Source organism: Argiope bruennichi, chromosome 1 (assembly GCF_947563725.1).
Source record: "Argiope bruennichi chromosome 1, qqArgBrue1.1, whole genome shotgun sequence".
Lineage (NCBI taxonomy): Eukaryota > Metazoa > Arthropoda > Arachnida > Araneae > Araneidae > Argiope > Argiope bruennichi.
In genome coordinates this window covers 62764012-62788274 of record NC_079151.1, presented here as the reverse complement: position 1 = coordinate 62788274, position 24263 = coordinate 62764012, and the positions used below count along the sequence as shown (strand labels likewise).

Sequence of the window (24263 nt, the reverse complement as noted above, 5' to 3'; positions counted from 1 at the left end):
GTAAATTACAGGCTGTCGTTCTAAATGATTTGAAATCTTGTATACATCTTCCATTAATAACATATAACTTACAACACATCACAATGCGATTTAAGTCAGCAAGTAATTAGATGACAGGCAAAATTACATGTATCATAAGACTGTGATATCATGTAAATTTATTCCATCCTCGCTTGATTAATAAAGTTATTTAAACCAGTATAAGAGTAAGTATTTAAACCACTATATTCCTATTCTAATCTGAGTAATTCGGAGATGCTGTAACACATTTTTAAAAAATTGTGTTCAATTAAAGATGGGATTTTTAAACATTCTTAAACAATTTTTTAAAAACTGGTATGTATTATTAAAGTCATATGCTTACATAAAAATTTTAGTCATTCGACCATGTTTTATATCGAAGGCTTATGTAATTTTGTAACTTGCATGTTAACTTCATAATAGTTAAATCAAACAGTCAGTAAAACCACATCGTCTTTTGATTAAACGATAGAAGGGTATCTCAGTATACATGGATTTGTGCTGCAGTAAGCACATATTCGACCTGATAGTCGTTCTGCCGACAGTTCATTCGGAATTGAAAAACATGACAGCAGCTTGAAGTTACATTTTAAAAATAACAAAATTTTGCTTTCTTTTAATAACTGTTACTATATTTTTATTAATAATAAATAATATTTCCTGATAATTATTAGATGTAAATTTAATCTATCTTAGTTATTCAAATGCATTTTAATTGAAAAATTTTAATTTTATTATCTCAATTTTCCTATCCAAATATTTATACAAGTTCGAGCTTTTTCTCCTGCTTTATAGTAAAGACTACTTTTGTAAAATATATTGTAATACGCACACTTCTTTTATTGTTTGAGACGTATTTTTTAAAAATTAAAACGAGAAAATCAATCGAACAAGTGAACTTTATATACCCTCGATAGCGAAAGACTTTTGTTACTTTAAGACTTAATGTTATATATATAGGGGGAAATAAAGTAATGGCATTTACAGCTGTTTTCGGTAATTTAAAGAGCAGGGTATGGCTTTGGGTTACTTCCTTATATTATAAAAGGGGCATGTATTAATTAAATTAGACACCACACACACACACACACTTTCTAGTTTCTTGTCGTTATTCGAAAATCTTTTATATTGAAAGAAACTGGCCCTTTCCTTAGAATTTCAGACCTCAGGTTTTCAAGGCAAGCCTATTTTAAAAATGCTTCTAAAAAGTTTTATCAGCAAATATTGTCATATCTAGTGTTTTTCATTAGAAAAGACCCCTTTTTGAATCAATTTATCATTACTTAATTGAGATGAAACTTATTTAATGAATAAATTCTGTTTGGAGTAATTGTGAGCAACAGAGTAACTGGTACTTGATTTTACTTCGTATAGAAGTTGTTTTTCCTAATGTTTCTTTTGTAAATGTTATACAGATACCTCGAAATTTTACACGATATAATTTAAAAGGATTTTGGAGGTTTCTGTTAATCAAATGGAAACAGCCGCTGAAATGGTTTTACAAGCAGACCGAAAACTCAGGAAAAATAAGAGATCTTTGGAAATCCCTGAATCCAAGTAGTATGAAAGAAATCGATTAATTTTTAAAATAATCTAATCTTTTGGAAAATCACTTTAAAAGGAAATCGGTTACAGGAGTTTCCTAAGAACAAGAATTCGCTGAATAGTTTCTGAAGCTAACCGGGTTATTTTGTGGACTTTTGAAGGTTGGGGCTCAATTTTGATGAATCCAACCAATAATCAACTGAAACTGATTTCAATAAAGCGATAAAAAAAAGGTGGTTTGGAATTGCTGAAATTATTTCGTAAACACACTCCATCATATGAATTATTTGCTTTCTTCCTATCTTTATTTATTAGGGCCAAAGTACTTCGAAAACGATTAAATTAAAACATGAAGAGTTTTATATGGGAGCCCAGTGAGCATAAAGTCGGTCATGGTTTAAATGTCTTCCGCTTTGGGAAATTTAGAGAAGAATGTCCGTTTAATCTCATTATTTAATAATGGTTCGAAATTACAAAGTCTTCTACAAGACCGTCCACATGTAATTCTAAAAATCAAACATTAATCTAACTAAATTAAACTAAAACAAGCACAATCCATCAGAACCAAATTTTCATCCTATATTTCTCCAAAGACTGGGAGAGAAGAGAAAAGAAAGAAAATGACTCTCTCTTAGAGAAAATTAATCACATTTAAATTCATTTTTGGCAAATTATCCTTCCTGCATGTACAAGGAGTATCAAAAATCATTATTCATATTCTAAAGGCAAATGAATAGAATAAAGAAACTTGGTCACAAATGCAATGCATTACCAATATGGCGGTGTAAGAACAGCAATAGTGGGTAAGCTTCGGAATTAATTATTTGCTAAACAAACACTTGAGGAGAAAATACTCCGAGAATAATTCCATGAAGAAGTAAATCAGAAGACATTCGCTGTAACATATGATTAATTTCAGTACGAAAAGAATCCATTTCAACAAACGCCAAAGAATCGTTTCGACGAAATTCTAACAGTGAACTGGATTGGTTGTTGGTGGCTTCCAAATCTTCGACGAATACTTTGTCATAAGAGTCACGTTTCGACTTAGCTAAAGCCAACCCAGATCACTCCTTCTACAAAAAACAAGTATTTACAAATACCAAATGAATGACTCACTGAACAATTACCATATGACAATTTTGACAGAAAAGTTAATATCCAGTTAATCAGTGCATGCTGCGATTTGGGATTCTTCTCGATTCCTCTTCACATCAGATATAGTTACAAAAATCAGATTTTTAACCACCTCTTTGTAAACTAAATTAATAAAATGAAAATATCTGAGGTTTACATTCTGAAAAAATAAATATAAAAATATAGTTCAATTCATACTGGATTTCATTTGTTATGGATATAAAATAAAACATTTTTGAAAATAAGAATATATTATTCCTTATCAAGGACTGGTGGGCCCACTCTTTGGATTTGGTGGTTTTGGCTTCTTTTGCCACCTTCATTTTGGCGATTCAGCTGCTTGGAAAATACATGTCCGGGATCTTTGCAAGATTTCAACAACCTTCGAAACTTGTCTTGCTAGATATTTCAAGTGATTAGAATATTATAGCATGTAATATATTGTGTTTGCTCTTTAATGCTGTTTTTGCAGCTCTATTGATGCATTAAAATCGGGAGTGAAATGTTATCTGTGATGATGGAATTTGTAATGCAATTTTGTTTCTGTGTCTGCAAATTTCCACTCCTCATATGACGTTCTGTTCTTGTCGTTATTACGGAGATCCCTCTGACAGTCGAACATTCCGTTTGCTGGATGGATTTTCGTATTACAGAGTAATTTTAGAATACTCCAAATATTTTTATTGTTTGCTTAAGGAATTTTGTCTCATTCTATTTAACACCCACTATATGCATTAAGTTTTTTTGATGACTCACCAAGCAATAATATATAATTTATTTTTAAAAATATGTGGCCTGAAAATATAAGTAGCACAATCCACAAGACAAAAAAAGTTTACACAGAACAAATTTCTTTTTTATTTACGCTGTACTGTCTATTATCTAATAACTTAATAAATGTCGAATTATTTTTATAATGTAATATACATAAAAATTACCATCGTAATCCTAGCTGATAAAAAACTTTCTCTTTTATTTCTTGAAATGTTGCACTGCATACTTAATTTATAGGGACAAAATTTTTAAATGAAGATTTATTCCCTAATTATTTGCAAGAAACAACTGTTCAGCAGTTAAATTATTTTGAAATATCTGATGCATAAAGGGGAAAGCTAGTTAGTAAGTTCAAGTTGACAAATTACTGAATTATAGTTGAGTGATACCATTCAAGTTTCCTTGTCTAAGAACTGCAGAAAGAGTTTCTTAAAGTTAAACTATATGGTTTTTAACGTAGTAATGCTAGATTTTTGAAATATAAGTAGTCAATGTTTCAAAATGATGTTTGTTGACAAAATCAGCATGATGAAAACTGTGCTTTGCTAGAATATCAATGCAGATTACTTCCATAATCTCTACTCATCCAAACGATGTGGATTGTCACTGCTTGACAATGGCCATTACAACAAGGCATTGTTATCTACTTTGTATCTACATGGTTTCAAAGTATGATTGAGAATAGTATATATGAGAATAGTATGAAATCTACTATTCTTACCACCAAATTACTTAACTCTTAAACAAATCTATTATTTATGAGTTGGTTTGTCTGAGCTCATGATCGGATGCAGCATAATTTAAATGAATTCCAGACCTGTGCTCCAAAAAATACATACATGATAGACTTATGAAAACGATGTCCACACATATTGAAACTATTTTGCAAGCTGAATATGGAAGAACAAAATTTTAGATAAGAGATAATAATTTTATTTTCCTTTCAATTACAATCAAAAATCACTATTTCTCACAGAATTTGATTTCTTATAATTCTATTTCCATTTATATATACCTCCATTTTTTTTGTGTGTGAAGTGAATTTACCAGATTTATTTGTACTAATACATTACATTTTATTGATTAACTTTTGCTATTTTATCTACTTTAGATAAAATACCAAAATTTTGTATTTGCTTTAATTTATCCTATTTTATAATGTCATTTTAAATTATTTTTGATATTAATTAATACAGTAATTTTACTTTAATTCAGGACTTTAATTATGAGTAAAACAAATTTAATGCAATAGTGTTAGCAGATAAATATAAAGAAGCAATAAGTGAATCACAATTTTAAAGTAAAAACGAGGGTTACATGCATATTAAGCCTATGCTGTATATTTATATGAAATTAGGATATACAAGAAGAGTCTGCAAATTTTAATATAAATTTGTACTTTAAGCACGATGAAAATTTTAGATTTTTCACGTTATTTTAATATAGAATTTTTTAAAAAAAGTGGTTACAAATCATCGAAAATAAATCTTGACTGATCAGAGTGAAATTTTGGTTATTTTAATTATGATTGTGCTTCAAAATCTTTACTATTTTGGTCAATTACTGGCAACATTTCAAACTAATATTAAACTGTTTTAGAAGATCTAAATTATGCAATGAAATTGTGATTTAATACACAATTTTAAAAGTGTAATAAGCAGAGAACACAAATAAATTTTATGGAAATGTTTATTATGTATTAGCATAATATTTGACACATCAATCTGTTTAAATAAAGTAGACCTACAACATTAGATTCATGAATTCAACACAAATTTATAGCATTCCATTCACAGAATGTATTGTCATTTCAATAAAATGACCCATATCTCAAATTTCAACAATATTATAGATTTATTAATTTACAATAAGAATTATTTTAATAAGTAAATCGACAGATATAAATAAATGATCTTACTAGAAATAAAAATTTTGATTCATAAGTAAAAATAATTTGCTTTTAAAAAGAAATCTGCAAAATGCAAGGTTTATAATGGTAGTTAAAATATACAAATATGTCATATAAATTGTAATAAACAAAAGCTGCTTTCAAAAACTACAATTTTAACATAAAAAAATATAACTTTAAAAAAGATAAAAGAACAATTTATATCACAAAAATTTAACTAAATCGATCATTTATCTCCTTTTGCTAAAATGTAAATTACCATAGAAAATAACTCCATCAATGATAAAATTTTTTCTTTAAATATTTTCAAATTTGTCAATAATAATGAGGTTGTTTCAATATTTTAAAACATCCAAATAAAAATTGCTTATATAGCATCAGACATTATAATTAACTGTAATAGATATGATACCGATACATTTTTGTCTTCATACATCATTGTTAACTACAATGAAAACATCTTAAAGGATATTTTTACTAATAATGAAATAGTCAGATTCCTCTACACCATCTGCAATATTATTTTCACATCCTATTAAATATAATGTTCTTTCGAAATAGAGACTAATTTGAAAGACTTCCAAAGTGTCTTTACAAGATTTTTTTGTTCTTATTTCAAAAACGAAAAACTTCATATTCTATTGATGGATCACATACATACACATGACTAGAGAAAAAATATTCTACAAGTTAATTAATAAAATACAATGAAGTTTATTTATGGAAAAGTAATAAGTTCTTTTACCACAATGTCCATTAAATTATTAAAATAATTTCAAGTATTTTACGACAAAAGATTAGAAAAACGATTATACATTAAAAAAAAAAAAAAAAAAAGTCCCTTTGATACTTTAAACAAAATTTTCCATTTTTATTTTCTGGATATACATATGTTTGGTGTAACAGAATGGGAAAAATTCCATAACTATCTTAGGATTTAAAATCTTATTCTATAATAACATATCTATAAATGTTTCCAAATATTTTGACCAGGAAAACAAGATAACTCTTAGAAATATCAGTACTTAAAAAATGAAGTCAAAATCCTGATTTAGTTTGTAAATTTTTTTTCCGGTATTGCAACCATATTTGGCTGTGCAGTACCAGAAAAAAAAAAATGTAGGAAGCCAAAACATTAATAAATGCAAAAAGAAACAGTATTCATCTCTAATTTATAACAAAAATACATTAATAATCAAAGTGAAGAAATAACGTGAACACAACCATTTACAAAGGTATTAAACACTTCTAAAAATGTGAAAATTTAAGAGCAATATTCTATACATTCCTAAATTATTGTGCAAAATACAACATTCTGATATACAAACAAGCCCATCAAAAAACAAAAATAGAAATAGCTCTGTATTATATATATACATATATGTAAAAGTAAAATGCAAAAATCAGTTAAATAAATATATGAAACCGGTAAAAGAGATTTTTAAAACATGAAATTCAAAGTTGAAATCATTTGCTACAATAATAAATTCATGGCAGTTTTTAAACCTCATAATTATTGCATTTCATTAATTTTGTTTTTGAATTTGCAGAATTCCTTGGTTTCATATCTTTATCATTTAAAAAACTTATCAGTTGTATAAATTTGATAATTGATATTAATTACAGTAATACAGCTACTAATATCAGTTTTAATTAAAATCTGGCATACAGGTACAAATGCATTATAAGTGAAGGTACAAAATATGGCATGACAGAGTAAATTAAAAAAAATAATCAAACATGATTAATAGTGCAATGTGCAAAATGTAACTGGAAGAAAGAAAGGACAAATAATCAAATACATATATTATTTTTTATTTCTGTAGCAGATTTCTTTAAATTCAGTTCACAGATAGCATACAGATTCCATATACACATACAGTAAAAAAGGAACAAATGTAGTACCAAAGTGGCAATACATCTTTTCCTTGGCTTCTGCATGAGAAGCCTTAATATCTAATCATTCAACAATATAGTTCAGATCACATTTTGCAATAAAATATGATGTGAGAGAAAAGTTAAGTATTAAACCTAATACAAAATGCGCTTTTCGACAGCTTTGCGGCAAATTGGGCATTCCGACATGCGATCTCCACACATTTGGCAAGTCCCATGACCACATAAGAATATCATGTTTTTCAGACGATCTAAGCACACAGGACACATGGTCTGTGTAACAAAAGAACAAACAAATCAATAAAAATGAAACTATATATAGTAATTTCGCTTCCATAAAAATTTGATTATGGATATAATTAATATCTACTAATTTTAAAATTTACACGATGTTCTTAATATTTAATTTTTGACTCATCAAAATAAAAACAGATCATATACTTTATCAAAATAAAATATTTTAAAATTTTTTACACTTCCTTTTAAATGCTAAAATTCGATAATTAGTTTAATCACATTAATAATTTTAAAATTGTGTACTGGGAATAGTACCAGAAGTCTAAACTTTCGTTATATAATCAGAACACTAACTAAGACAACACGCTAACTTTTAATATTTACAATGAATTCCTTGAAATGAAATTCATACAATTTTTTTGATGGAAGTAAAGTTTTTAAACACAAGATGGGAACTTCACTGTCAACTTTTGAAACTGAATAAAATGTAAATTTAAAAAAAAAAAAAAAAAAAAAAAAAAAAAAAAATATCCAAATCTTTCTCTTTAAAAATTTCTCTTTCAAGACAAAACTTTTTAATGATAATTTTGATGCTACTTTATAATTTATACAATTTTCACTCTAATTGATGTTATAATACCTTTTATATCCTATTATATATAGTATTCCAAAGAAACAATTACTACATGAATATCAATATAGTATTAGAAAACTTTTGGTGCAAGTGATTGTTAAGTACAAACCTAATACAAAGTTTTGCAATTATAGAGGTATTTCAAATTATTTCTAAAAAATTTCAATGTAATTTATACTTCCAATTTTTGTTCATAGTGATGCATCTTCCACATTATTATAAACAAGTACATGCTATAAAATTATATTAAGTAGTTCCTAAAAAAGTTGTAGTAGTTATTTCAAAAAGATGAGAATGTTTTGGAATATTAATTGCTCCTTATCATTAAGGTTAGAAATAAATATTATGACTTAAGTAACAAAAAAGAATGCTCGAATAAATATTTTAACATGAGCATAGGTCTTTATTGTACAAAATAACATATATTACAACTGATATCACAAAAATATTAATTTTTTATAGTACTTAAATAGATACCTGTTCTTTAATGTCTTGAAGTTGATCTTGTAATTTCTGGATGTCATTGTGCAAGCAACCATTATTCATCATCATATTCATATTAGCAGGATTGGATGCTATAGGTGTACTTGTTTGAACAACAGGAACACCAGAAGGTACAGGTACTAAAATATATACAAAAAATATTATTTAAATATTTCTAAAAATTGATAATTTATATACGTAAGTAGTCAAATTATAACAACATAAGTAAACAGGATTATAATTTTATTTTTTCATTTTCTAAATGGTGAATTATTTGTACCTATTACAAATAATGAAATAATATGACAGGAATTAATTTCATATTCAGGTAATCAAAGAATTAGATATATATTTTTCTATTATTATTGATAAATATGCTTTTAGATGCAAAGAGGAATAGAGCTAAACAAATTTAAAATTGATTTTCAGAATTAAAAAAAAAATGTGTTATTATTATTTAAACTGCAACTTCAGCAAAATATTAAATTATATAAAATACTTTTTCAAAAAATACAATAAAATATTTAATAAGTTTATTTATACATTATGACTAAAAACAGGTAATTCAAAAATAAGGTACTTATGAAATTAATGGAATATATAGATGAAAGTAGTGCATACCAGTTCCACCACAGCACACAATAAAAGGAACCACTTTATCAATTTGAGCTCGACACTGAACACATTTTTTCATCAATGCAGCACAACCTACAAAGATTAAGTTTTGAGTTTAATAATGTGAAGTTAACATTCTAAACTGCATTAATTATTCCATAAAAAGATTAAAAATAAAAATATTAATAAATACAGATATTTTTGAAGTATTCAAAAATATCATATTCATAAAAATTATTATTTAGTTTAAATTTTAAGGATTTGTCATTAAAATAGCAAAGTTTTACGTTGATTACTTTAGCTAATATTCATTTAAAGGAAAAACTAAAAGGAGCAAAAATTTTATTAAAATTTAATTTTACAATAACAGAATTGTGAAACAATGTAAGTACAGGCACAGCTAATTTACATTGTCACTGTACAGCAACAATTTGAACAGTTTCAACTGTTGATATGCACATTTCTAAAATTCAAATTAAAAATATTATGTATATATATATATATATATATATATATATATATATATATATATATAAATAAAAGCTTATTTTGGTTGAAGCAAAATGCAAGTTCGAAGACATTGAACAGACATTTTACATTTTTAAATTAATTTTAATATCCATTCCTGGAACGCATAATTATTTACAACCAGAGATGCGGACAAGGCACGTCCACCACAGTACGGCACAAAAGCAGAAATGGGGGGGGGGGGGTGCAAAACAAATAATCACTAGTCTTATATAACATGGGATTTCGGCCACGTGTTGACCTTAGACAAGGGCAACAGAGGGATCATTTTCACTTGATACGTAGAACTGATTGCACAGTAATTTTTACACAGCTTCATACATGGAATGGGATCAGGAAACAAGAGAACACTTTAGAATGACCCCGACATGGGACAAAATTTAGGAAATTTTAGGAAATTGATTTGGATTAAATTAAATATTAAAATATCATTACACAGACAAACACACACATGCACGCACGCACACACACAATTTAAATCTCTTAACATTTTAGATTAATATTTAAAAACTATCTTTAAAATTATTTATTAATTACAAGAAAATACACACTTATGAGAGTAAAGGTAATGAAACTTTAGGCATTATATCGACAGTGTTCACTGAAAATCATTTAAACCATTTGACAGAGAAAACCTTGTCTATATGTTGAAATAAGAAGTCACTTCAAAATTTCAAACGGCAGCATTCATTATAGATAACAAATTGCAACTAAGAGTTTGTGACTATAATTATAAAATAGCATTACAAATTTGCATTAAAATTCTGCAAAACAACAACTTTAAGTTGGACTATTTTTATGATAATATAAGTAACATCGATGTAAATAAAAGTAAAAATTAATTTCTTCCCACTTAGTGTTTAAATAATATTAAGGTGTAAGGAAAGTTTTAATGAATGTTTCATGACAATAAATACAGTAGTGAGTTTTTTTATTAACTGAAAAACTGTTACTATATACAGAAAAAAAAAATCTTTTGTAATGACATTCCTGATTACAATCAGTTTATTCATTTGACTAAAATCTGGCATTAGCAATTTGAAAGAAATCTTGTATAATTTTCCAAAATGGAACAGGCTCAAAACACGTTTTCAGAAAGCTTATAAATTTCCATATCAAAAGCTAAGCTTTCAAAGATTAATGATTGTTGATAGGAAAATTCTTTTAAAAAAATCAATGATTTTCATCCAGTTTTTGAAGTAAGAATTTACTTATATCATATATTACTTATATCATACAACTAAAAACTCACACATTTATAAAATGTTTTTATGTAATAATAATTTTTATATAATACATATATATATAATATTTATTAAAAAATAAATATATTGCCAATAAAATGAATTATTATAGTCTAAATGATTGGATTATTCACAAAGATATTATCTGATGATATGGCTTTAATTTCTAGATAAGATTAAAAAAAAATCTTTTTTTAATCTTATCTAATATATATTTTTTCATATTTTACAATATTAATTTTCTCATTGCTGCACAATGTTTGAGGTAACATTTAAAAAGAGATTTATTTAAACTTTTGATTTGCCATTTTATAAAATACAAAATGAAAAGTTTATCAAGTTCGCCAAAATGCCAAACCAAATAAGTTTGGTTTGGTATTTTAAGGCACAACAGCCATAGAGCTGACTGAAATGGACAAATCTTTAAAGAATAATATAAAGTTAAAAAAACATTTAAAGTAATTTTTAAAGCACAACTTCAATGGAATGTTGATGCTAATAGTCAAACAGATTAATTAATTAAATTAATGTAATACTCCATCCCCAAAGGACAATTTCACTAAATGTAATTTGGTTAAATTTTACTTTTATATTAATTTTGACAAGCTAAGTTTATATATAATAGCTAAAAAGAACATTGCCATTACTGCTAATACTTATTTCAATACATAAATGAGCATTTCCGAAATTGCTAGACATGAAACCTTTTGAAAAAAGGTTTTCCTTTCAAATGGTAAATTTTATATGATTATAGAATAAATAGTACTAGAATAATGCTAAGAGTTTAATTTTTTATCTTCTCTTTTCCAATAATACACATTTATAACTTATTATTTTTTTTTAAAAAAATAGAAAACAAACTAAAAAATCTTACTATCACATGCACACATATGACCACAGGGCTTGAAAAGGACAGAGGCCTTTTTATCTGAGCAAACAACACATTCTTCAATCTAAAATGGAAGCAGATGTATAAGAAAAAAATGAAGAAATATGGATTACTTTTTACAACTTACTTATAGCAACAATTCTCATTGCATATATCCATTCAACTTCAAATTTATACAGAAATAAATATTGTAAAAAAGAAAGAAAGAAAAGACAGTTATACTTTATCAATTAAAAAAGGAACCATTTTCCTTTAAAACATTATGATTTTCTATACATTTAAAATAATCAGGGAAACCAAAGTCTCCCCGTTCCAATTACTGGTCTGATTTTGAAAATCTTTGTTTCATTTGAAAGTTCTAGATATGCTTCCAATAGTCATCTGCGGTCCATCATGACAGAAGCTTCGAAAACATTAAATCACACTGAATTCTTTATAGCACAGAACGCTGGTAAAGACCCCTAGTCACAACTCGTCCACCAACTTTGAAAAAAAAAATCATATGAAAGCCATCAATTACCCTAAAGTTTCTTTAGAGAAACTTCAGACTTAGCAACTGGTCTGACTTTGTCAATTTGCAGACATTGCTACTCAATAAGAATAATTTAAAATATAGTTTCTTTTATGATTAACTTAATCAAAATTGATTGGCATGACTTAATTATTACTATTAATATGATTGTCAAAGAAGATTAGTTAAAGAGACTAGTTTGTTCTGAAAATTTTTAACTAATAATCCTAATATTTAATCAAACAATGAAATGATTCTTTGAGGATAATGTATTATTAATTTTGATGAAGAAGAAACCAATTAAAATGCAGAAATATTTAGAGACTATAAGTAGAAAATATTAGTAAAACATACAAATAGAAAATGAATCGAACTGAAAAATCATTATTACCTTAGTTCGAGATTGAACTGGTTCTTTACACATAAGGCACTTTTTGACTCTAGGTGAACACAAGGAACAAGTTGCTACATGACCACAAGGTCCAAATAAAGTATCTCTTTTCATATCAGAACATACCATACATTCTTCAAGAGTTTCATTATCTTGAACAGGAGTAGTATTGGACGGGGTTATGGAATCTTCACTAAAATACAATATTTAACAGTATTTAATAATATTTATAGACAAAACTATAAGAGAAATCTAAAATCACCATACATTTTATTTTGAAAAAATGGTTAACAGATTTTTTTCAACATTATATACAAAAATATGCAGTCACTTGTTTGATCACTATTAAATAATTAAATATTTGCTTCAATATTTCTCATTTTGCAGCTATACTATAAATAAAACTATATTAACAGTTGTAATATAAATATATATAAATAAACAAAAATAATAATAATTAAAATGCTAAAGCAGAAGATGACTTGCACACAAGTTAAAAAAATTGCTTCATTTACATACTTTGTGGATTGGAATTAATATACACAACAAAGCAAATTCAAAAATTGCAGATTAATGGTAAATACAAACAGAAAAGGTCCAAAGCATTGATGATCTCAAAATTCTAATGAGAAGCAAATTTCATAAGATAGTTTGTATTCTAATTAAAAGGGTCGATGAAATAAATCTTCTAAATTCAATTATTAATCAAAAATGTGAATGTAATCAAAAATTATCACCAGAATAAATAAAATGTAAGTAAAAGATTTGATTCAAACTATTTAACTAGCACAACAACTTTCTAAATTCATTGAATTATAATTAAAAAGCACTTATGCATTATATCTATAAGACAAATTAACACTAAAAATATATTTTGTGATAAATAGAATTTCTAAAGCTTTTTTTTTGCAGTTATTATTATTTTTTAAAATATGGAAATATTCAAAACACAGAGAAGAAATATAAATTCTTACTTTGCATGCTCCTTATAACATTTAGTCAAAGCTTTACATAGATTTGGATCAGGACATAAATCCAATGGTGTCTGACCTTTTTTATTTTTTATATGCAAATTAGCTCCATTCGAAACCAAGAAACAGGCAATAGAAGCATTACTCTTTTTGTCGGAGCTCTGTGTTCCCAAACCCATTAAAAGCTGGAAAACAATATAAATATATAAATAATACAAAATGCAACCACGGAAAATGCTAATGTGTAGAAAGTTTAGCAGGTACAATTAAGCAATTGCAGCAATATAAATAAAATATAATATAAAAGCACTACTATTTTTTCGAATGGATAGAATAACAACCATGGGAAATGAATATAACATTCTACTGAGTAGCATATTTTTTAATGAAATAATTAAAAAGTTAAACTAAAATATTTTCTACAATATAATGAAGTTCCTTTAGAAATCAATAAAAAAAAGATTATATCTAAATGTTAAGCAACCAAATGCTTTTGATTATATATATATATATTATCTATGCCACTATGATTAGTTCACTAATATTTTACAATTTTGTACTACTATAGTCTTCTAGTATAAATTTTGAAAAGAATTAATTAAAGAAAAAAAAACATAATTTTTGAAATTTCAAACAATTATTTATTTAAGTTTGATTTGATTTCTATAATTCTTAAGGAAATTAAGAATTCTATTGTCAAAAAATTTTAATTTACAGATATGTAAAAAACAGAGTGATTAAAATTGCCTAGAATACTTTCATCAAAGATAAATGGCAATGTACATGCTAAAACAAATTTTTGAAAATATGGCTATTTTCTGCAGTTTCATAAGTTTAGCATACTAATGAAATTTCCTCATTACAAATAATCAACTTATATGACATGATCTTCAGTGCAAGAAGTAAAAATAACACTATTCAATCTGATAATTTCAAAACAAAAGACTCACTATGATAAGTTTTTTATTGCTTTTCAGGTGTTGCACTTTTTTTTGCTTTTGTATTTTTTCCAGTTTTTTCTTTTTACATTAGGAGTTAGTAATCTTATTGTTGTATTTGAAATTATATCTTCCATCCATTAGTAATTTTTAAAGCATTTAGCTATCTGTACAAACAGCATTAAAGTTTTAAACTGGCCATTGCGGTAGTAAATTGATTACTTACTACTTAAAACTACTTATATAGAGATTAAATTAATAAAAAAAATTTATCTAGTTTTGGAAATTACAAAATGAAAAAGAGAACAACTGAGATTTGTATTGTTTTAAAACTCTTAGATAGCTGAATGCAGACCTGAAAGTGATATTGCTATATTATAGATATTTTTAGAAGAAACTGATTTTCAAACATATATTTAAATTTATTCAATATCTTTTAATCTAGTAGTGTTAAAAAAATTCCACTTTCCACTTCTTTGAAGAATGATTGAATTATATATTTTGAGAATCATTTTTAAAAATATTTTTTTATTAAATATTTCCATGCAGTTTGTAAAAATATGTAAATCCATCAAACTTTTTTTGATGCATTATATATATATATATATATATATATATATATATATATATATATATATTTTGGTTTAATAATCAAATTTTTCTACATTTAAAAATGTTTTTATTGGTATTTGAAGTCTGCAAATTTTTAAGAATTTATGTAATTAGAATTTTTTACTTTGTTTGTTAAATAAATTCTCTGTAATTTCAAAAAAAAAAAAAAAGTGAAAAAAAAAAGTAGGTGACTGATATTTAGCAAGTTATTAATTATATGATTTAACATAAATGGATATTACACATTTTTGTCACATAAAAAATATTTCAAACAAAATTTAAGTAACTTTTATCATTCACAATTCAGTTTTGCAATCTTTCTCAAATATAAATGGAAAAAAGTTTTATATATACAATAAATTTCGCATTCATCAATATATTGCAGATCTAAAATCAGAAAAGATGTTATCTCTGACTTTCCGTGCTTGGGATGTCGTCATCAAAGTTGAAAGCGACTGGTCAATTTTTTTTTCTTTTTTACAATTTGGTCAAAGGAATTGCTTTCTATATATTTCTCTTCAACCATTTTGATGATCAAAAATCTACTTCAGAAAAACAAAACTTGAGCTTGCCTTTGCTAGATCTTGCATACTTTGCTTACATGCTAGGAATTTAAAACAAAATACATACCCCAAAATTGAGAACATACTTCAATAAAACATCCCCCCCCCCATTAGTAGATTTGATTTATAATCAATAAACAATTTTAATAGAATGACATGACAAATTATATACTTCTAGCTTTCTGTTACTGTATTGATATAAAAATGGTTAGATACTAGTTTGCTATTTTTTACCAATCATGAGATCCAAAGTGCTGAATTTATCAAAATCTAAGTAATGTAAAATAATACTGTACAACAACTGATATAAATTTTTTGAATATAATTTTGATTCAACAAAATATAAATCTGTAAGATAATTATTTTGTTATCATTGCTTTTTCCATAAGGGAATATATTGACAAGAGCAATAAAAATTTTACCTCTGAAGTACCACTGATGGTACTTTCATTACTGATACCAACTTTACCACCCTCCTGCATGTCCTGCAATTGTCTAAGTTGAGAAAGAGTGTGATGACGCAAGGCTTCATGAAGGGGAGTATCACCATCCTTGTCTGGTATGTTAAGATCACATTTTTCGCGAACAAGAAGCTATCAAACAAAATTAATTCTGTTATATATTCCTACAAATGCAATCTATTTATATACAGTATTAAAGTTTAACATGATATTTTAAATCAGTAAATAATATACTGAAAGCTATTTGCATTTAGAGGTAAAACAACATTCAGATTGTAAGCCTGTATGAATGCATAAATCCTGATTATAGTCTGGAAATATCTTCATCAAATTCTATGCCAAAAATTTCAGTAACTTAAAAGTTTAGAAAAAGTGTTTTCATTTAAAAACACCAATATTTTGTTAAATCTCTAAATAAAAATTGAAACATCTTTTATATGTCAAGTAATTTGATTTTTTTCTTCTTCATGATGATAATACATACATATGCAACTGAAAATAAACTATTTAAAAAGCTTCATATTAATTTGAAAACAAAATCATTACTTCATGGGTTTAATATGCCTCAAATTACAATTTAGGAAATTATGTTAGAAGAAAAAATAATATGAAAATTAAATTTCTAAAACAAAATCTTATTTCATGACATATAAAATAAATTACGTTAAGATAAAATCAACATCTGAATCACAGAAGTTTTAATCTTACCCTCACGATTTGTGTATGTTGACGTTCAACTGCCAAATGTAATGGTGTCTGAAGATTGACATTTTGTTGATTCATATTTGCTCTACCCTAAAAAAAATGATGAAAATATAAAATTCAAAAATTAAATTAGTTGCAATTTCAGAAATTTCAAAATATTGCAAAGAAAAAAGGAAATAACTCACTATTTCAGTTTTCAATAAATTGAGCAATATAAATATTTTATTTCATTAAATAAATCTTTTAAAATTAAACATTAACATTAAAATAATATTAATGTTAAATTATGTTAATGAAACATCAAAATAATATCTTTTAAAATTTCAGCTTTTTATAAATATTAATTTGTTAATATCATTTTTGGATTTATCAAAAATGATAAATCCAAAATTTATCATTTTTGGATTTATCATTAATAAATCCAAATTTATCATGAATACATTAAGAATATTATTATTCTTAATATGTTATTAATATATTATTCTTAATATTATTATTCTTATGTATACATTAAGAATATTATTAACATTAATATTCTTAATGTTAATAAAGAATATTTTTTCTAATTCAATAGTTTTTTTTAAGGCATGTGTTCCAATTTAACATAAAATCATTAACCCTCTAAGCAGTAAAAAAAGCTTTTTCAATTTTTCATATTCAACTAAAAAGTCAATAATTCACTTAAAAGTATGAATTTTTAAAATCTCAGTGATAAACAATCTTATATTTGAGTTCCTATTATTTATAAGCTTATCCACCTCAAATATTCATATTTCTGACTTAAAAGCTATTAGAACAAAATTATTGGGTACTAAGAAGGTTAATGAAATTAAATTTTAAAAAGATGAAACATTCATAAGATCCACATTACCTGTTGAACAAGCAATTCAGCAACTTCCACATGATTATTTAATGCAGCTAAATGGAGAGCAGTATAACCATCATCTTTCTTTTCATTTACTACCCAATTACGAGGAAGTTTAGATAGTAAAATTCTCATGGCACTGTAAAAGTTAAAAGAATTCTGAAATAATATTGTATTAATAAGCAAATCCCTTCTTTCCATTCTAATTACTTAAAAATTTTAAATAATATTGATATTAGCCTATGTTAAATTCAGGATACAGATATAAGCACAATTTCAAATTACTCATAAAATATTCTTTAAATAATAAAGATGAAAGGGACTGGAAAAATGCTAAAGTTAAATTATATTAACATTAAACATTTAAAAAGTAAAATGTGTTGAAAATAACTATAAAATTAATTTTAACTTAAAAATCATAAAAGTTAGTTTTTATTAATTCAACTAAAAAGTAGATTTTTTAATCAAAAATTTGCAAATCGAAATATTTATAAAGATATGTATGCATATGTGGATTATACATTATATGGATTATAAAAATATGAAGGGCTAAAGGCAATAATACGCTTTCAAAATTTAATCATATTTATAATTTAAAAATAAAATGTAATGTTTTTTTAATTATTAATAAAAGTTTAGGAATTTTCCTTTTTATAATCACTGTGGGTTTCACTTCCTTATTATACAGTTTTCAGTAATTCGTACTTTTAAAATTTGCTTTTGATAATTTTTTTCTTCTTTTTTTAAGCATAGTCAACTCTAGATTATCTGCGGAATCGGGTTACAGGGTAACCGCGGTGAAACCGCAAAATAGCCGGAAAAGGTCACAAATCAACAGAAAAATGCTTTCGATCAATTTTTATTTATAGAATACAATTTGCACATACAATTAGGATTTATTAAACAGTAGATTTCTGCACTTAAAAAATTTATTGATTTATTATTTTCTTTTAGCAAAAAAGTATTTGTGTGTGTGTATTTTCAAAATTGTGATTGCATTATTTAATAAAATATTATTGCGGTCTCGGCATTCTTAGCGATCTTAAATTTACGAGGGGATCGCGAAGCTCCATTTTATATAATGCAACTATCTTCGCGATATATGTCAGTTGCTTGGTGATTGAATTTTGAGGACCACTATAATACATAAATACCCATTTTTTTAATCATATTTTGGCATTAATTACCCAAATAATCTATCTATACATAATCAAGAGTTTAACACGCTTAATGCATTTTGCAATTCATTATCAAAAGTATTATAGAAACTTGAAGTTAAAATAAATAAATCGTTAGGAAGTAGGAGGAAAGGTCGACAACAAATTCCATCTTAATACAAAAAAGAATCCTTGAATGAAAGTTCGGAACGATATTACTACATTATATTTCAAGAAATAAAAGAAAAATATATATTAATTGTACATTGTTACATAAATTTTGCGAAATCTGTCCGTGACCTGTACAGTGATAATACTAGCAGGCCCAATAAAAGAAAAATCGTTTTAATCGTTGTATTCTACACAAAATAATTCCCAGTAGCCAAGCACAGACAAAGTGTATACAAAATAGCATTTGTATTAAACAGCAGCACACAGGCTGCACATCGATAATAAATAACTGTAACAGCACTCAAAGAGAACTAGCAAGAGGGATGCTCAATTCTAGTATGAATGGCTCCGTCAGCAACTAAAAGTAACTCAACACAGATTGACTTCAGGAATGCTTCCTTGCTTTTTATCGTGATAGGTCAAAAACGATTGCTGAATTTCAAGTCTTAATGGAGCTATCGCCAAGATTCTTGTAGTTTCTGGAAATTTTAATTTTGTTTCCAAATTTGTCGCCAAACTGTCCAAACGTCGTCAAGACTAGGTGTTACCGACTTAGCATCGATCCTAGTTATCTGTAAAACTGTCTTACCATGGAACTAAGTGCACTCGTTAGCAATAGTACAGTCCATAAAGATATGATAATTGTAATAATACAATAGTCTATTTGATGGTAGTAATCGTAAGCCAGAATACTGAGTAAATGTTCAGTCATACCCTTAGAACGAAACACCATTCTGATATTTTTGTTTTTGTTTTATTCTACATCGGTAATAACTGCACGGCGCTGTCGGTAAACATTAATTTTCATTTGGAAAGAAACGTGACATGCTAAAGTAATAATTGCGCATCGAAGAAGCAATGTTACCAGAAAGTTAGATTTTCTAATACAGAGCTGCGATGACCTCACACAATCACAGTACCTGACCTCAATTGCTGGTATTTCTTGTTTTCTGAAATTTACTTATTGCATTTATGCCATAAACTCCATTTTTATAGCTGAAGTTTTAGCGATGTGCCAAGCTCTGGATCAATTAACAGTCCTAAATAAAGATATCCTAATTCTTTCGGACAGTTATTCTGCTTTGATTGCACTTAAAAACATCAATTTCCATTTGTCTAAAATTATTCAACGACTAGTCTACAGAGAAAATATACAGTCTACAGAGAAACGCTCTAGAAAAAAACTCAACATCGAACAGCCGAACATCTCTTTTACCTTTCTTTTATCTCAAGCTCTTGCAAGCAAACATCATTTAAGCATCGTTATTCAAGTTCTCAAGTATTTTGATAGCCATTAATCGTAACTTTCTCGTTCCTATGGGATAATAGCCTTTGTCGCTATGTCCCTCACTATTTATATTCAAGTTCATGAGCTGCGATGAGAATTATTGAACTAATCAAGAAATGAATAAAGAAAAGTATTTCGAATCGTTCTTGTTTTAAATAAAGGAGAAATGTTCCAGTTATTACCTCACAAAAGATAATAACACTAAAATGCCGGAAATTTCAATTTTTAAAATTTTTCAGAAAAACTGACTAATAAATTTAGAAATTTATGTTGGAAGTAGAAAATAAATTTCTTTACAAAGACAACTATTTATTCCAAACTAAGCTCTCCTCCCAAAACAAGAAACAGAAACGATATTAGATAGGTCCTAAAAATTAGATGAATGAAAATTATACATTTAGAAGCTCTTTCTATACTTTATTATATTAAAGCAAAACTTACGGTAAACTATTTTAATTAAATCAAAACAAAAATACTGCTTTTTTCAAAGCACAGTTTAAATATTTTCTGAAAAAGCGGATTAAGGTTATATGAAAAAAAGGAGCACAATCAAACCACTAAACTAGACACACAACTTCACAATCTACACATATAAAATTTATATTTATTTAAAATACGTGCAAAAAAAAATTAATACATTTGGAATTTCCCAATTTCGATTTTTTTTCAAGTGATTCGAAAACTGAAAATTATTTACTGAATTAGCATCCAATTCCTTTCAAAGTGCAACAATAAAACTCAAAAGTTTAGAATACCAGTTCGTCGTAATACACAAAATTAAGACCATTCATTAACAAATAACTCATTCGACATCCTAATAAAGGGAATATTTTTCTACTTTTTTTTTTCGTCATTACTTAATTTTCTGTTGGTGGTTGATTAGAAACGACCGCTTTCGTAAAACGAACAATGAATCATTGTCTGAAAGAGAAGTGGGGAGGAATATTTCATTTTGGCGGTTGCTATGATTCATGCGGCAACGGACAATGCGAATATTCTCTCCAATCTGGAAATTACTCTCTGCAACAATCACATAATCACAAAGGAGATATCGAGATGTAGAATCCAAATTGATTGTTATATTTATAATAATCAGGGCAACATTATAAATAAACAAATATCTTTAGAATTTTTCAAAGACACAGAGATTACAGATATCATCAGTTCTATTTATGAAAACCAGGTCATATGTTAAAGCAATTATTTAAAGGATAGCATATTATAAACTTAACTAAATTCATTTTAAAAGATTTTCCACTAATAAATCAAACGAATTTACTTTTTCTATTTAAATAGATAAAGCAGAATTTCTGTGCGTATTCTTTACACAAATACACATTTTTTTTCTATTTTTAATTAAATTTAGCACACGCTCATCGAAATGAGTGAGACATCACTATCTAAAGTTTATTAAACTATCAATTGAAAATTAAACAAGGTTTTAGTGTTTTTCTGCTATATTTTCGAAATATTACTTTACGAAATTGATTTTTACACTTTAAAATATTACCTGTTAAATGATATCAATTTAATCGTTGTAAGATTTCTTTTTCTAATTTTAAAAAGATAAAAAATTTTTTTTAATGATTAATTACTATTCTTTCCATGCTTAGAAAAATCAAACTCATTTTTCCGTTTCCGTTAATCCGGGAGATTTTTAAAAAATTTTTATTTTAAAAACTGAATATGGTTACACCAGACGATATATAACTATAATATAAATAAATATTTTTTTTTAAAAAAAGTTTGTTCTCCTATTGTGGCAACGTTATTATGGCTGCAAATGCCGTGCTTGTATCTTCGTCATGTATATAATCTTAACTAAAACTTGCTTATTTTAACTAAAAACGTGCTTATTTTTAGCTAAAAACTTTTCCATTTTTTTAGTAATGATAATTACATTAATATTGCTTTTAGAATTTTATTTTATAAATATTTTTGACAAGATTTTTATTTGATCTAAAAATTAAAAAATCTGCTTTTTTTATGTATTTAACTGCTTTTTTTATGTATTTAACTGCTTTTTTTTATGTATTTAACTACTTTTTTTATGTATTTACTACATTAATTCCAAAATAAATTTTCACTAACTCGCAATTTGATGTTATGCATTTTTTTTTTTAAAAACTATATTTCAGTTCAAGGTCACTAAATGAAATGATCCCCCCCCCCTAATTCGTACAATGAAAGTTTTTCTAGCGCCAAGTTAGATATCTTTTATAATGCGGCGATGGACGCTTGCTTTTTGCTTTGTTTACCAATTCTAAATTTTTAGTTCCATTCTAATTCCACAATTATTATAATAAAATTTTTTCCTCTCTAACCTTTTAGTCTTAGGCATTTTGATTAAGAAAAATATAAAGAAAGTTTTATTTTTCATCAAATTTACTATCGAAAATTCTTAGTTCTTTTAAATAATATTTTGGTTATGTTTAAAAACATGGTGTGGCCGTCAAATCCAAATATTTTTAGGCGATAATTTGTCCGTTCTGCCGTCAAAGTGGAACAACTTTTACAAATTAGAGATTATTTCGGAAATAAGAAAAATAGAATGGCAATTCAATTTCTTAAAAATTTCAACTTCTATTAAATTCACATTTTTCACACTTATCAAACAACAAAGTACCTTTTTCAAATAGTTATGCATTTTATCAATAGTTAATTAATTTGGGATGCAATAATCCCAGCACGTAAATTGCTCATCAGAAAACTTCAATTTTTGATAATTTGTAATTTTTCTAATACATTTATCTACATAGTACATTTCTAAATTTTTAATACAAACATACTTAAATAGATAAAAAAAAAATATCTATTTAAGAAACATTTATTTCTATGGAGCAAATGCTGATGTTTGCGTAGAAACTAAGCAAGTCGAAATGCTAAACTTACTGTTTGTTCGGGTTGTTAAAAAATCCCAATGAGATTAACAAGAATCTGCTGATAAAAATGGAACGGATGGGTAAAAAGTTAATAAATTAATTGATTTGATGTATAAAAATTAGATAAAATAATTTCAAATATCTAATTTTTAAGATCTGCGTTTATTTATTGATAAAGACATGTGTATGTCATGTACAAAACTGAATTCTGAGATTATATTGTTGTTGCTTTTGCTTATGAAGAGAAATGCTCGGGTGGTAACAAAGTCCCCCTCCCCGCCCTTTACCAAGAAAGATATCAAAGACACTGAAGTGCTGAAAATTGATATACTGGGTCAGAGGGGGGAGTGGGAGGGGCTACAATGAAAATAATACTCTGGGTCAATAACAAGTTTGGGCTGAAATGGTCAATATTTTTCTTCAATCCAAAAAAGATGCTAAATCTCGACATTTTATTTCTCAACCAGTAATTTATTCCTTTATTCTTAAATACTATGATAGTATGGATGCATAAACTAAATGATTAAGAATGAGAGGAATTTTAAATTTTAAGTAAATGATACGATTTTGTTTGTTCAATAAAATCCAAGCTTGTTGACAAATAAAAAAAAGCTACAAGGCGGTTTTCAATTCTCCGTCAGCATCGTTGTATCAAATGAAAACTGAACCCACAAGCGGTTCTTCATTCATAGTTAAAAAAAATTATAATTTCGAATTTTTGACCAGTACATATTAATATTATAAGACATTCTTAATTTGATACGAACCGTCTTCGAAATTTTTAGACTGAATGAAGGAGAAAAATAAATAAAAAAGAGTGGGGGAAAAAAAGCGCG

General features: G+C 26.4%; 1 protein-coding gene across 1 annotated transcript in view; it reads right to left on the bottom strand.

Annotated features, from left to right (window-relative positions):
- Window positions 1-5175: 5175 nt before the first annotated feature.
- Window positions 5176-24263, bottom strand: part of LOC129966042 (E3 ubiquitin-protein ligase MIB1-like) — a 46703-nt gene continuing 27615 nt past the window's right edge. Inside the window, exons 13-21 of the mRNA XM_056080394.1 lie at window positions 17936-18068; window positions 17068-17154; window positions 16321-16491; window positions 13789-13970; window positions 12815-13007; window positions 11898-11976; window positions 9258-9344; window positions 8631-8776; window positions 5176-7555 (exon numbers count right to left, since the gene is read on the bottom strand). Of these exons, the coding sequence (XP_055936369.1) occupies window positions 7418-7555; window positions 8631-8776; window positions 9258-9344; window positions 11898-11976; window positions 12815-13007; window positions 13789-13970; window positions 16321-16491; window positions 17068-17154; window positions 17936-18068 (1216 nt within the window). The 3' untranslated portion in view covers window positions 5176-7417. The remainder of the gene's footprint in view (window positions 7556-8630; window positions 8777-9257; window positions 9345-11897; window positions 11977-12814; window positions 13008-13788; window positions 13971-16320; window positions 16492-17067; window positions 17155-17935; window positions 18069-24263) is intronic.